We start from the raw sequence: 15,899 nt of genomic DNA on the forward strand, positions 1-15,899 counted from the left end.
TTTATATATATACTAGCTTTTACCCGCGACTCCGTCCGCGCGGAATAAAAAATAGAAAACGGGGTAAAAATTATCCTATGTCCGTTTCCTGGTTCTAAGCTACCTACTACCGACCAAAACTCCTCGAAACCGCCATCCCGCCAGTGCCGGGGCTAAGGTGACAGTTACCCTTATCCTTGTCCCCGGCGGGTGGTTCTAAGCTACCTGCCCTCCAATTTTCAGTCAAATCGATTCAGCCGTTCTTGAGTTATAAATAGTGTAACTAACACAACTTTCTTTTAAATATATATAGAAGATATGATTGTCTAATAGCATGTATAGGTATGTATACCGACATTCAAAGAAAAAAAAAGTTACCAGTAATATATTTAAAAAAAAATGGTGTTATTAGCTTTGTATCTGGTTAGTTTGCTACCGCGTATTTTTGCGTATATTTATATTAATAAAAATATGCTTAAACTTAATAAAAATAATTAATAATAGGCTGACAATAGTGTCTGTACGAATGATACACTCACAACCAAGCATTGCACTCGGAGTCGTTAATAAAATTTGCCTATGTAAGGAAATTATGATCAAACTAATTTAAAACAAGAGTATTACTTAAAAAAAACACGGGATCTGGTAACTGATCTATATCAAAATGAGATCAAATCATTAGAAAATGTTTTACATATTCTGTATTACTGAAGGAATGGAGGAAGGAAAATATTTATACCAATAAACGAGCAATCACACAGATTTTAACTTTATAATAACTATGAATCATTTAATAATTAAATATAACGATATTTTTTTGAAAATTTTATCCAGTAATTATAAATTACAAGCGACAAGTGGTCCTCACAAAACCATTTCGAATTAAAATATTTTTACAAGAAATATTAACCATAAAAAATAACCGTGGGTTTTTGATACAGAAATCCCCATTTATAACATATTGTTGTCTAAGATAATGACAGGGATGACGATTTGCTTTATAGAGATTTTGGTCTCAAAAACCAACGGTAAGATACATAAAAACACAGCCGATTACCGAGATTATTTTATAAACTATACGGTTTCTAAGTTAATTAGTACACAATTTAAAGACACGTAAAAATTTAAACCAAAAATACAAGAGATTCCAAATCAACTTGCTTTCAATATTACTGGAGAAAGTTATCATGGGATTTTGAGTTTTTTTATACTTAGTTGAAGGAATCATGTATGTACTAGACGGACGATGAAATTGATTCTTAATGCAATATGATTGATTGGCAAAAAAAATTATAAAGTTCGAAAAAATTCAAATTAAATATTTTGTTCTGACTACTGTTAGAGAGAAAATCAACATTGTGCCGGTGTATCGGCGCAACACTAGACCTACAAAAATAAATCTTACGTCCCCTCACTACAGCTATCTGACACTTGGTTTTGGTAACTTTAGCGCGCAATTCGCTCGAAATATTAACTAATAATGTCTAAAACTACACACAACTTACTACTTCAGAGAAGGTTTGTTTCCTAAAAAAATACAAATGTTTATTAGTTGGCATTTGTTTTTTTTTTATTAAAGATTAAAATTTGTATTAACTTTGGTACTGCGATGTATGGTTTAACTACATCTAAATAAATGTACATAACAAACATAAAAAAATAAAAGCATCTAATAGTTTGTACTTTAAAGAAGTCCGAGTAACCTGTATATTTTGAAAAAAAAAAATCTTTAAACCTGACAAGTATTGTGAAATACAAACATGACAAGTGTTTTGTTTTTAAATTTATTATTATGAAATAAGTACCCGTACTTTACATTCATTCATTATTTAGATAAATTTTCATAAGTTCACAAAAATGTGGTTATCTCAGTTTTCTATTGATGTTTTATATCACTTTGAAAATAATAAAAACATATCGAAGTATTACGATATCAAAAACAACTTAAAACTTTAAACTTATGCTAAAATAAAAAAAATATTATGGTAACTTATTTACGTACCACACAAAATAAAAATCTATAAAAATCATAACAAATGCAAGATTAACAAATTCAAATAAAATATATATGAAATAAAGTTTTCTAACATTTAAATTCTTTAATAAAATTTTAAATTTGATTAAAATTTCATTTTAAAACAATAAAAAATATACGTTTATAATTCATGAAAAATAACATTGGTTCTTTTTTTTATAAAAATTAACGACCTTTTAAATTTAAAAAATGGCAACCCTAAAATATATTTCAATCAGGTCCATTGTATAGAGGTATACATTTATAAATCTACCTTTATATTTTTACTTCTCAGCCATATTAAAAGAGAGCTTCAAGTCCAAGACTGAGTCAAGATGGTGCGGAACTGAAGAAAGTGGGCCTATCTATCCTATCCAGCGCTTGAGTTGACACGTCGAGTAGAACACTACTCTTATTTGCGACGTGCCAAATCAAATGCTTTATATTATTTTTATATTGATTTAAAAAAAAATAGGTGGACTGGGTTACAGGTACAAAGTTAACCAGTATTATTCTAGTTAATAAACATGCTCTTTACAATTATCTTGTTAATAAATTTTATTAAGAAATTGTGTATTTTACAATTTCACAAATGATATAATTTATAATTGACCTAACATTCCATGGTACCGTATATTTGTATGTTTGTCATTTTTCGCCATATATTTTAAAACAAATGAGATTGACCAAAATTACACTTAAAATATATTCCATTTTAAATGCTTGCTTTCGCTATTAAAGTTGTTTTATATCAGCCAGAAGATATTAAACAAAATAAGCTTAATTAATTTTTAATTTTTGTATCACATAGCTTTGTATCTTTACACGTTTGTCACTGATTCTATTGGAAACTTACACAATCTATATACATTTTTATATTCGTTCCAATCATAGACAACCCTTACTCGTTTATAGATAATAAATTATACCAATATTGTCGAAAAAATATAAATAATGTTTGTTTTTTAAGGTGGCTGACGGAAAATAGAAAAAAAGAATTTGATATTAGCTCTAGTAAATAATGTGAGTTACAGTTCATCATACATTAAGGCATGTCATGTCGAGGGCCAGTGGAGGAAGGGGGCTCTTGGTAATCCGGTGCGACGCGGCCTTGGGAATCATCGTATGTTATTTGTGCCGGGATATGCTGACTTTGCTCGTTATCTTCGATGGCGGCGTATGCATTTGGTACCTGCAATATAATAAGAATACATAAACCATGCGAAATCTAAGAACATAATTAGGCGAAATTCGATATTACTTCCACATCGCGCCTGTCTTCTGTGAGACAGTTGTATTGCAAAACTAGGCCGAATGCTAGAGTACTATAAATTTAAAAAATTTTAAACGAAATCATTCACAATCGTCGTTTGACGTGTTATTTTAATTATAAATCGACAAGTAAAGGTCACAACTTATTAGCTATCATTTTGTGCATTAAAAGAAAAGACTGTAAGGAACTGATGACAGCAGAGTCTACATTATTCCTAGGCTAATCACAAACAGTAAGCATTCACAATGCTTAACAAAAAAAATGTACTTACATTGACGAGGGGCTGTAGTATACCAAGTCTGGCAAGCATCAGCTGTTCCTTGACCTGCCGCAGTTCCTCCTGTTGCCTGACGATCATCTGCTGCAGCTCCTCGTGCTTCCTCTGCAGCTGCTCCTGCCGCTGTCGCCAACTCGCATCACATCGCCACAACCACCGAACACCACACCCACAAGGTATTTGACTATTTTAAACTCGGACGAGATTGCAAAATTAAAATCCTCAAAACAACGCTAAGTACATATAAAACAGCCGGTACTAAATCAAATATATATCTACAAGTATGCAAAATTAAAACATTTAATGTCATACTACGAATATAAGGCGTCCAGTGCTCCACCATTTAAATCTACATACATACTCGTATAAATTTAATACGTGTATGAAAATGAATCTCTCCCTTGGCCATCACGCGTGAACTGTTGGCTCTTCGCTAATTTTTTTTTGCATGTGTTTATTTTTGTAAGGGAAACATTCTAATGAAAAATAACTCGAATAACTTTGAATTCAATATTAAAAGTAAGACAGGAAAATGTCTGTTGGTCAACGGTCAGCTAGTAATGAAATAACTCAATTTTTTGTGATGTACTTGAAGTTCAATTTTTTTTTCTATTTTCTAGGAAATTATTTGAACCTGTCACGATGTTACGGTATGTCTGTATCAATAGTATACTATTAGTACTGTTAATATACTAACTAGTATAGTATACTACTATAAAAATGTATGTTTATTGTAGAAAAAGCAAATATGGAGGCTCAATTTTGTTTCGACTTGGTGAATTGTTGTTTTTGCTGTATTAAAATAAACTGTTATTAAGCTTTTAGGAAGCATTATTTTAAGCCAGTAAATAAAATTACTTATAGCAATAAAAAGTAAAATAGGTAATAGACAATTCATAATAGAATTAAAAGCCACTGTTTACTCTGTAAAATAAAATATAGACAACACCAAATTTTTACGATTTAAAATTACATGAACTCGAAGGCTCACAAAGGTCAACATATTGTAAGTACAGTCAGGGAATTTCGCGGTGTTCCACTTACAGAAAAATTGCCTCGTTCCTTGTAACGAGACAACTCCGCGGTTTCTTACAAAATAACCTAATAGGTACTAGCAAATTGCGCAAACGACGACTTCCATTTAAAAGATGCCTCCTATTGGTTACTACTGTCTTTTTTAAGGTGGAATACCGTTAGATTTCCCAATAGTATACGGAAAAATAAGGTCGGAAAGATTTTATAAGTACAAACAACCGTAGTTTTTCCCTGTCAAAACACCTACAATAGAACTTATTCTTTATCACTTTTTAAAATGTAGATTGCTTCCGCAGTGAAAATCTACGGTTACACAAAGCATGCATGTATAGTATAGATGTTGAAGAAGCTTCCTGAAGAAGATGTGTCCTGACCGTGCCAAATGATATCAGGGTCAATGGGTGTGAGTGGCTTTATTATTTTAGTTATAATTCCAGTAATTCCACATTTGTGGAGCACATGGTGTCTAAAAAGATTATAAAAAGTTTAATCAGCATTTTATTATATAAATAAAAAAGAAATAGAGTCAAATACCTTGTCAAAAATATAGAAGCAAATATTATCTGCAAAAACCGCATGTCTACATCTTATACATAACTAGCTTTTACCCGCGACTCCGTCCGCGCGGAATAAAAAATAGAAAACGGGGTAAAAATTATCCTATGTCCTTTTCCTGGTTCTAAGCTACCTGCCCACCAATTTTCAGTCAAATCGATTCAGCCGTTCTTGAGTTATAAATGGTGTAACTAACACAACTTTCTTTTATATATATAGATAGATTATATAAAATTTATTTAAATTAGGTGCGGCGCGACTTACATCAGCATATAAAATATATACAAATACGAAAATATTAAAACTTAATATTTATATTAAAAAATCCATGTACTCGGATGTTTGCCTTTTGTCCGATCGGTCCACCGAAGAATCGGCCCAACAGTTTGTGTAGAGTAATTAATTCTAAAAAAATTAAATAAACAATGTACATATATATTATACACAGTCAGGTCATAAGTATTGTCACACAGTAAAAACTTTTCTTTTAGAATGCTGGCCACAAAAAAGTTTATTGAATTCGAATTACGAATTGTTAATGAAAATAAAACTGTATACTTTTTAGAATTTCACTCATTTTTAAATATGAAGTGGACGCTTAAAGAAGACCGTGATGCAGTTATTGCATTGCATCGTTGCGGTTACGCGCCAATTTAAATTTTTGACATACCGAAAAATTTGAATATAACCAAAAGATTCGTTTATCGTACCATCAAACGATACAATGAAGACTCTAGTGTAGATGACAGGTCGAGAAGTGGTCGCCCTCGGCCTTGTAGGGCTCCAGCAGTGATAAAAGCTGTGAAGGAGCGAATTCAAAGAAATCCCAAACGTAAGCAGAAACTGTTGACCCTTCAGATGGGGTTAAGCAGAACCACGGTGAAAAGGGTGTTAAACGAAGACTTAGGGCTTCGTGCATATCGAAGAAAAACAGGACATCGTTTGAATGCTCGTCTAATGGACCTGAGACTGAAGAGATGCCGCGCTTTGTTGAAGCGGTACGGGGAAAAAAAATCGGGAAATTCTTTTTTCGGGTGAAAAAATTATTACCGTAGAAGAGAGCTACAACAAACAAAATGATAAGGTGCACGCACACAGTAGTGAAGAAGCGAGCAACCGTATTCCGCGTGTCCAACGAGGTCATTTTCCATCCTCGCTCATGGTATGGTTGGGAGTTTCTTATTGGGGCTTAACAGAGGTACATTTTTATGAGAAAGGTGTAAAAACGAATGCAGTTGTATATCAAAATACAGTCCTGACGAACCTTGTGGAACCTGTTTCTCATACCATGTTCAATAACAGGCACCGGGTATTCCAACAAGATTCGGCGCCAGCTCATGAGCGAAGAGCACACAAGACTGGCTGGCGGCGCGTGAAATCGACTTCATCCGGCACGAAGACTGGCCCTCCTCCAGTCCAGGTTTGAATCCGTTAGATTACAAGATATGACAACACTTGGAGGAAAAGGCGTGCTCAAAGCCTCATCCCAATTTGAAGTCACTCGAGACATCCTCGATTAAGGCAGCCGCCGATATTGACATGGACCTCGTTCGTACTGCGATAGACGACTGGCCGCGCAGATTGAAGGCCTGTATTCAAAATCACGGAGGTCATTTTGAATAAACTTTAGTGTCATAAGAATCTATGTTTTGCTAAGTTCATTTTGGTATATAAATGGTCACATAATGAATAAACTTGTTTCAATTATTTTATATTAAACATGTGACAGAATTTATGACCTGACTAGGTAATTGTTTAATCGGGAAAATCTTCGATCGATCCTATTGGGCCGATTGATTGATGGACCGATCGGACGAACGGGAAAAACTCATATTTTCCTTTATTTTCATTTCCTAATAAAAAATTCCATAATGTTTAAAAAAAAATCTCTCACCTGTATTTGCGTTTGGTCTGGTGACACGATAACTGGTAGGGGTGGTAATGACACGGGCAGGACTCCGGGGACTCCCACCGCACCCACGTAGGACGCAGGCTCCAGATACTGCGCACCTATACCGTACTGAGGCGCTAGCATAGGCTCCAAACTCTTGTGCGTCTGCGAGAACATCATCATGTTACCATGACAAGGCCCGCAATTGTTTCGCGTCCGTGCCACGGGCTTCTGCTAAATGGAAAATAAAATTGTTTCACAATTATATTAATAAATTAGCGGTTGTCTGAGGCTTCGTCTGCGCTGAATAAATAAAAATAAAGTAGACTTAGCTACTCAGGCATACATCATTACAGTAAAAGTCCCGTCAAAATCGGTCTAAACATTTCGGTCTTTACTCTGAATGAATCTTGCTAACAAACAGACAGATTAAAAAATTGTTATTTCGTTATAAGCAACACATATTTTTATTAATGTTGCAAACAGATACTTCCAATTTTATTGTACCTTTTTATAAAATTTAGCACATCAAGAAAGCAAAACAACTAAAACATTAGCAACATTATAGATACAAAAATACTAAAAAAACCACATAACTTCAGAACGGATAAAATTTAGAATAGTGATAAAACAAAACAGTCTCAAACAACGCATAGGCTACTTTCTAACTGACTGAAAATATTTCGTATTTTATTTATTACTAACCTCTGTAGTATTCCGATGCGTGGATCGTGATTCTCCGGACAGCGAGCCGTTGTCGGAACCCATGTACCTAGGATTGCTGCGCGGCCATGACACGGTAGTGCCAGCAGTGCAAACGGTCGTCACTGTACCACTAGTACTGCCCGACGCTGACTTCACAGAATCTGACTGTAATGTTACACCAGATTATTATTATTACGAGTTTAAACCGCAACAATATTAACAGGGGCGGCGATAGAGTAGGGGGCGGGGTTAAGATAGGGCGCGGTTCGACGACCGCCCAGGGCGCGAGACTGAAAGGGCGCCATAGCCCTGCAAATATCTCTCTCTCTGTGAGACTGTAAAGTCTCACGTAACCTTGTTAACCAACGCAAAAAGGCTTGGTAAAAAAGTGGGCGACATAGAAATCTCGAACAAAACACAAGTACAGCTAAAATCATTAATGGACAAATATTGTTATACCTTACATTTAAAAAAAAAAAGGGGGGGGGGCAACAATATGTATTCAAGAGCACAGCAGTCGTAACTTACAGATATCATTAGTTATACTGGAAAAAAACACAAACACAATAGACGTACTACTATTTCAAATAGACTAGGAGACAATGAATTTAAGCGTAGTGCGTAGCGTATAGATGTTAAAAAATTTAGAACGTAACAAAATGAAAAAAAAACCTTATAATATTCAGTAAATACCTGTGAAATGGTATGATAAGAGCCACCGTAAGTGTCCCCAGCATCTGACATATACGTAGGAGATGATAAAGGCACCATGCTGGTCTCCTGTGCCGGCTCTTTCCCACATTGATTGCCATCCATATCACTTGCACCTTCCATCTTAGTTTGTTCTTGTTTTGTGCTCTTCACAATGTCGGCGTAACTGCATACATAATTACAATTAACCTATACTCCAGGACAAAAAAATAATAATATTTCAATTGGTGTGATGCCAATAAATTAAACAGAAATATTCAAATGTGATAATTTGGCATTATGGCATCACTTTTTTATATGTATCCTTTTATCCAAAGAAATTTTAGCACGACTTAAATCATACTTTCAAACATTTTATTATTTTTTATTAGTAAAGTAGCTATGGCAACTTTGTATATGAGCAGGTGACAATAACCTGCTATTTGTTACATAAGAAACAGTCATCTGAAATGAAATTTCTAATCGGAACAGCCTATTAAAAAGTCAAATATATTTATGATTTAAAAATATATCAAATAATAATTAGGGGGCCCACCTGACCACCCGATGATTGCAAACGACGAACTCGGGTTTAGAGTTCCACTGATGGTAAGTTATGTAAAAACGTGTCTGTAACCAGATCCATTGCTGGCCCTTGGTGAGGAACCGATAGTAACACGATGTGAGCTCTCCCTTTTGCATCACTATAAAATAAGTACGAAATAAGTAGAAAATAATAGTTCTTTTTTTTAATAACGTTTAACCTGTAATGATTATGTACAACGCAACTTTGGATAAACAAATATAACATTAATAACGACTTGAACCTATTAGAGCATAACAATTCAGTTCAATGTTTTATAGACAGTTTTTTCCATTATAAAATGTATTGAAACAGTGCCAATTTAATTAAAAAAATAATAATATCACATTACAATGTATAAAACTCATTACTTACATGCTTCATGGCAAGTGATAACCTTTTCAAGATCATCAAAATGATAGTAGTCGTAGCCAGAAGTGCCCAGCACTTCAAACGGTAAGTATCCGATAATAGGCGGAGCACGATGGTCCAAAAAGAGGAATTTCCACTCTAAACTGTGCCGTGAAGTGAACTCATTCCGATTCGTATCTACTAGAGATACGTCACGAATTAATTGTGGAGTGTAAAGTCTACCGGTACACACAAACAGCAGTCTGAAAACGGTACATCAATTATTATAGTATTTGAACCTATTAAGTTGAACGTGCGCAAGGGTAATAAACGGTGCGACGCCGCAGCGATATTTCCACAAAGAAATTTTCAATAAAAATATATAAACACTGAGCGATGCTGCGTTGTCGTAGAACTATGCATTGTATTCTTTCGACGTAATTAACAGTAGTTCTAGTACAGAAATCTGTATAAAGCAGCGCCACGACGAGACGTCCGTGTTGCGTCTCTCCAAAAGATTTACTAAAGCGAACATTTTCCCTAACTACATAATTAATCCTACTTGTTAGATCCGAGGTACACCGAGTGAAAATATCCAAGAATTTTTCTTTGCAACTTATACACTACAATTACTAATCATCATGTTGGTATCCGCGAACATGGTTTTCTAAACTTTATTTTGGGGCTTAATGTTTTTACGGTCGGCCGCATGCCTTAAGCAACCCTACTTGGGAACACAATTACTATCATTACAATGTCAATATTACATATAATTAAAAACAATTATACCAGGTCAAATAAAATACCCAGCGCAAATTTTACCTATAAAAGAGCAATCGTTAGTTCGAGAATCATAATTACGTTTCAAATTCTGAACCATCTTAAATAAATTAATCTGTATCTCAGGCATATTCATATTCAACAAATAGCCCAAACTATTAGACTCAAGTACTTGACATTTTGCACAGAGATTTCTGTTACTATGCAAGCACTAAAAAAATTCTAAACTCAGGAGAAATATGTTTCCCTTAGCTGAATTATTTTAAAATTTACAAACACTTTTGAATGCAAATAATTGAATACCTATTTTAAGGTTTTTAAAATTTTGCCACTAAACGTTTGAAATGAAAGAAAATTTAAATCGTGATACGTTTTTGAGTAACAGAGTTACCTATTTTTCTTTTTAAATGTTAATAATAACTAGTTTGTCGCCCAATACTCGAAAATAGACCGCGATTTATATTAATAACTTTTTTAATTCAATTTTGATTAAAAATATATTTATGCACTTCTCCACAATTATCTTGTGTCAAATTTAACGTTAATCCGTTCGTGATTTCCTTAAAAGGGAACACAAAGTTTTCGCTTCACAATATAATGTTTCATTAATACTAGATGTTACAGTATTATCACTCTTACCTTGACTCGTGTTCTTGTTGATATCCAGACATTTCGTCAGCTTCGTTATGCTCCATGTTCGTACCTATAAGGAACAAATAATGAATTATTGATATTTGAAAAAATATACACGTAAATACGTAACATACGAATATATTTTAATAATTTTTTTTAATATATATTATTTATGCAAAATTAAAATTTTGGTCAATAATAAATAAGGAATCAAAATGTTTTTAAAAACATTAAAATAGAAACACATGTCTAAATTTACGACTACATATGAAAATTACTTACGGAAATGTCCATTGAATTCTATAAGTTCGTAGACTGGATCATCTCTGAAATCCAAGGTACTCCGACGTAGGTGACATTGGAACCTGATCTCGTTCTCTGAAATAAATGCAAATATTGCTATGTTTATAATCATTTTTATACTTAAAAATTATTTAACATCCTGTAAATACTGGAATCTCTGTGTTTTTAAAGGGAATGAGAAGGTCAGCGCCGTTTTGTACATGTTTCGGCAGTGGAAACTACCGTTGTCACAAAACAAGTATAGAATATCAGGTCACGTTAAAATTTAAGATACTTTTTCGGCAAATTAATTATAAAATTCCCACAACTTTGAACACAAAAGACTTAAGAAAGATTTGTTCAAAGTTATTCTTTGACTAAATCCTTAAGTAGGGATTTTCGTTAAGCAAGTTCTCCTCAACATCAAGTTTGCAAATCGTCCACGTGACCGATCACGTGAAAGCCGCGCCTAAACACGTGATCCAAAGGGCGGCACACACTGGGCAATATATTCGGCTTTCATAGATATTTTTGAGTGTGTCTTTTTGCTTGAATATGCTTTATATAAGTAAATAAATGTTTCATAAATTAAATTTATTGAATGTGGATACGTAGGTCGCTATTACAATTATTTCCACGAAAATTTGTATGGAGTCAGTGTTGTGCGTCTTATTGTCTCGTATATGTTGATTTATTTAGAAAACTGCATCATACGAGCACAAATGGTACGATTTTTTAATTATTCAAGATCAAAGGCAAAATATAGTTTTTTCACGTATTTCAGTAAAATGACCACTTTTCTTAACTTTGTATTATATAATTTTGTCTTAGGTATTTTATGTTAGGAATCAATATTAAATTTTACGTGTTAAGACATTTATTTTCTCATACAAAGCATAGTCATTCAAGAAAGATACTCAAAAATATTTGACGCAAATGTCTATGAGAGTCGAAATATTGCCCAGTGTGCGGCAGTTCTAATAGAGCCTGGCCTGTATGTTTAACATATACATGAATTGCGTAATATTCTGTAATATGCAACAGATGTTTGAGAGTTGCGAATAAATATAGGTGTTGCTGAGACATCAATTATTTCGCTAGCTTATATTTTTAACTTATAAAATAATTTGGAATTATAAAGGACTAGCTGTCGCCCGCGACTCCGTCCGCGCGCAGTTAAAAAAAAAACTAAATGGGGGGGGGGGGTTTATGAAAAATAGATGTTGGCCGATTCTCAGACCTACTCAATATGCTCACAAAATTTCATGAGAATCGGCCAATCCGTTTCGGAGGAGTACGGGAACGAAAACTGTGACACGAGAATTTTATATGTTAGTTTATCTTCAAGTTGTGCTAGTCCACTCCTAGATATAAGCGTTACCCAACACCTTAGAGTCACACCAAAAATATCAAAAACCAACCAATACTGTAATGGATGGTATGATTTTTCAAACATTCTTTAAATAAAAATAAAAAACATCAAGATGCAACAGTTTGTAGTTATAACGAGCGCATACATACATATATAGACATTTAAATATCAGCAATCAATCTTTATTAAGATTATAAAATCACGAAATTCGCAGTTGATCGGTGACATACACATTGATTTCTTTTGAGATGAATTGTTTACTGAAAAAGTAAAAGAAACTGAATACGCTGCAGGCTTACGCACAGCGTTATATAATATTAAGTAAACAAGCAGGCTGAAATGGAATAATAGCCATTAACGAATTCCATTTGTTTCGAGCCAAATTTATTTACTACTAGCTGTCGCCCGCAACTCTGTCAGCGCGGCGTTAAAAAAAAGCAACTTAATTAATAGCCTATGTGTTCTTTCAGACTATATTCGTTCTGAAGATACCTTCTGACAAACATACATCCAAATATTCTCATTTATAACATTAGTAAGAGATTTAGAGAACTTTATAGGATCTATATCTCAATTTAAACTCGAAGTAAAAGTGTATATATACTTTTCATTGTCATCTTCATCACCAAGAAGTCTAATGCCATAAATAGGCCACATATAAATCGCTACAAAATGGTCTTTTATCATAGTGTACTTTTTTTAATCGTGTATTATACACAAAGTCCAGATTAACATAAAGAATTCGCTCCAAGCAATAAGGCGCGATATTTGACGCAAAAATACCAACTTAACTACCTACATCACCATCATCAGAGGCAATACAAGCGCAGTTGGGCCTAAGCCTGGTCCAGGAAATTAACCATGCCGGTCTACTTTGGGATTTTTGTTGTCATCTCTTGACACTGATATTTTTAAAGTCATCCAGACATAATACCAGCCTACAGTGTGATCTAATTCCTTTTGTCTCCCTCTCTAAAAGGGGTTTGGGCACTCTGTTGTCACCCATTCTCTCTACATGTCTACAATGCTATTATGTCATTAACACGCCCGCACCCGCACCCTCGCTTTAAATATGAACTCTCATACATATATATTTGTAATTTCGCTCCCGCGCTCGCGTGTTAAATATAAACAAGCACATAAGATTGTACTCTCCACCATTTCATTTAGGATACATAACAAGTATGCTAAATTAAAGGTCACTATACCTTCTTTACATTTATCTATATTGATAGATCAGTTTCTGTGAAAATGTATGTATGATAATGGTTAATATTAATTTTACGCACAGCATTGAGTATTGCATACTAATGAAGCAGTAAGATATTGAGGCTAATTTTACACAAAAACTTTTCAATACAAGTAATTGATTTCTTATTACATAAATTTAAAAATTGATCCCCCATGCGGACGAAGTCACGGGCGACAGCTATTAAGTCTTAGAACAATAATAGTAGAGCATTAATAAATAGTCTAATGTCTAACTATTATCCAAACTTTAATAATTACAAGTCAATCTATGATTTAAAATATATACTTGTGAATAAATTTATTTGTTTAACAAACATTTGTGTTATGTGCATACTTGAAATATCAATAAAGAATTAAAAACTAACCTCTTACAAAAGGTTGAGTAGGATCAATGGCAGTCCCAGGATTCTGAAGAAGATTGTATAAATTTGGAAGATCATCTTCAAACGTCAAATCAAAAACGCTTTTATTTATCAGGTCCGCCTAAAAACATATTTATTGTAAAAAGTTTTTTAGTGAGTAGTAAAGTGTTTTAGTAAAAATTAACATATTCTCATTTACAAATAAAATCCATACCGGATTATGTCCCAACAAGGAAGCTATGCTTTCAGAAACATAATAAATTTGCCCAGTTGCTGAGAAAACCATGACAAAACCTTCCAAGGCCTCAAGCACCAAATATGTAAATTCTTCATTGGAGAGAAAAGCTGGTTTCCAATCTTCTTGGACATCATGAACCTTTGACCTAACAGTCACTTCTATAACAAGACATACAAAATTACAAATGATTTTCAGATAAGTGAAAACATAAATAGAATACAATATTTATTACACATTTGACATACCATTATGGTTCTTTAGAAAAGATATTGTTGACTTTAGTACCGTAGATTTGTCCATTTTCCTATTACCAGATGTAACCATTGAGGATAATTCGTTTACTAGCATATTGAAGGTATCTCGACGTTTCTTCTCGCTCAAGTTGCGAGTTCTCCTGTTTTATAAAATGAATTTGTATGTCACACATTATGCCAAATGTTACAAAGACTAGAGAAACAACTTTGACCTATTTCCATGTTAACATGTTCAATGCTACAATATTTTCATATGAAAGAGGTCTTAGGCGAGTTGGCTGGGGTGAATATTAATTGATTTTCAAATGGTGTCATATTACATCTACACTGAGCGGGCATTAAGAAACACATCTATATTGTTATGGTATATTCCACAAACACTTTTTTTACACTACTCATATTAAATGTCTTTCATTTGATGACTTCAATGGGTTAGAAAACATGTAACAAATAACATGTGTCATACATTATTTGGTCTGAAACATCAATGAGTCTATTCCATACATAAAATATTTATAAAGGCAACTTATTTATACCTAGACTTACCGTTTTGTATCATCTTTATCGTCACTGTCGTCTTCCATGGTTAGTTTTGTAGTTGTTCTACTGCAACATTTATTCAATGTAATATAAAACACCTATTCCAGACATTTCAAAGTTCGTAAACCACAACATCCATTTGCAAATGATCTATCGTTTTCGATTTTTTCACAAAACATAAATTGCGTTCTTATTAATATATTCTAGAATAAAGTGACAATACAAATGTATTTATTTCACCAAAAAAAATATAAATACCTATAAAATACTAAACGTTGTAGTTGTTTACACAAGATGTAACATTAAAGTTACAATTTACAATTTAGAACATATTTGTTAAGCCATTAACAATACAATCGCTGCTTTTTGTCGACAATAACACACTAGACTATTATTATGTTATCACTGCGAACTAAATCAGGATAACCCACTTAAGCTGTACAGTATTTGAAACCGATACCAATTGTATTCGTATCGTTAAGTATTCGTAAACTCGTTATCGTAGCGTAATGGTAATGCTTTTAGACAAGAGTACACAACACAAGTACACAAATTAATGGCGGTTCCCAAATATGTCCTAATCAAAGAGTACAGTAAATATACTCCAGCAAGTGTTCCGAACATCCGTCAGAACTAGATTTCAAAAATAGAACTTCTGAGCAGAATCAGCACCAAACAGCCAAACACAGACCTCTACATATGGACTGGCTATTAGGCGTTATTCTTGTGCCTATTTGATTTTCACATTTAGTAAACTAAACTAGAGATGGGACGTATCAATAACAATGGTTTGCAACAAAACCTCCTTTGAGAAATCTTTTATAAATATGAAGA

The 15,899-nt window shown here is 33.5% G+C and overlaps 1 protein-coding gene across 4 annotated transcripts; it reads right to left on the reverse strand.

Moving 5' to 3' along the window:
* Positions 1 to 2,978: 2,978 nt before the first annotated feature.
* Positions 2,979 to 15,174, reverse strand: LOC106719990 (circadian locomoter output cycles protein kaput). 4 transcript variants are annotated; one of them, XM_014514493.2, is made up of 13 exons: positions 15,072 to 15,174; positions 14,517 to 14,665; positions 14,248 to 14,429; positions 14,037 to 14,154; positions 11,049 to 11,144; positions 10,773 to 10,836; positions 9,378 to 9,616; positions 8,976 to 9,123; positions 8,423 to 8,606; positions 7,730 to 7,894; positions 7,028 to 7,255; positions 3,538 to 3,666; positions 2,979 to 3,185 (listed from the first exon to the last, which is right to left on the reverse strand). In XM_014514493.2, the coding sequence occupies exons 1-13, from the start codon at positions 15,107 to 15,109 to the stop codon at positions 3,039 to 3,041; spliced, it is 1,887 nt and encodes a 628-aa protein (XP_014369979.2). In that variant the 5' UTR covers positions 15,110 to 15,174; the 3' UTR covers positions 2,979 to 3,038. The 4 variants fall into 4 exon arrangements, with proteins under 4 accessions (XP_014369979.2, XP_014369980.2, XP_014369976.2 ...); XM_014514494.2 differs by having other exon boundaries at positions 3,538 to 3,660; positions 7,028 to 7,258; XM_014514490.2 differs by having other exon boundaries at positions 7,028 to 7,258.
* Between the last annotated feature and the right edge of the window lie 725 nt (positions 15,175 to 15,899).

Source organism: Papilio machaon, chromosome Z (assembly GCF_912999745.1).
Source record: "Papilio machaon chromosome Z, ilPapMach1.1, whole genome shotgun sequence".
NCBI classification, from domain to species: Eukaryota; Metazoa; Arthropoda; class Insecta; order Lepidoptera; family Papilionidae; genus Papilio; species Papilio machaon.

What these genes read in the sequence shown, in the direction of transcription:
- LOC106719990 (XM_014514490.2), bottom strand. Translation starts at nt 15,109, where the DNA reads ATGGAAGACGACAGTGACGATAAAGATGATACAAAACG. An exon ending in CAACAAGAACACGAGTCAAG is followed by an intron (nt 9,617 to 10,772) that starts GTAAGAGTGATA and finishes TACCGTTTTCAG; the next exon opens with ACTGCTGTTTGTGTGTACCG. An exon ending in CAGACCAAACGCAAATACAG is followed by an intron (nt 3,667 to 7,027) that starts GTGAGAGATTTT and finishes AGTTGGCGACAG; the next exon opens with CGGCAGGAGCAGCTGCAGAG.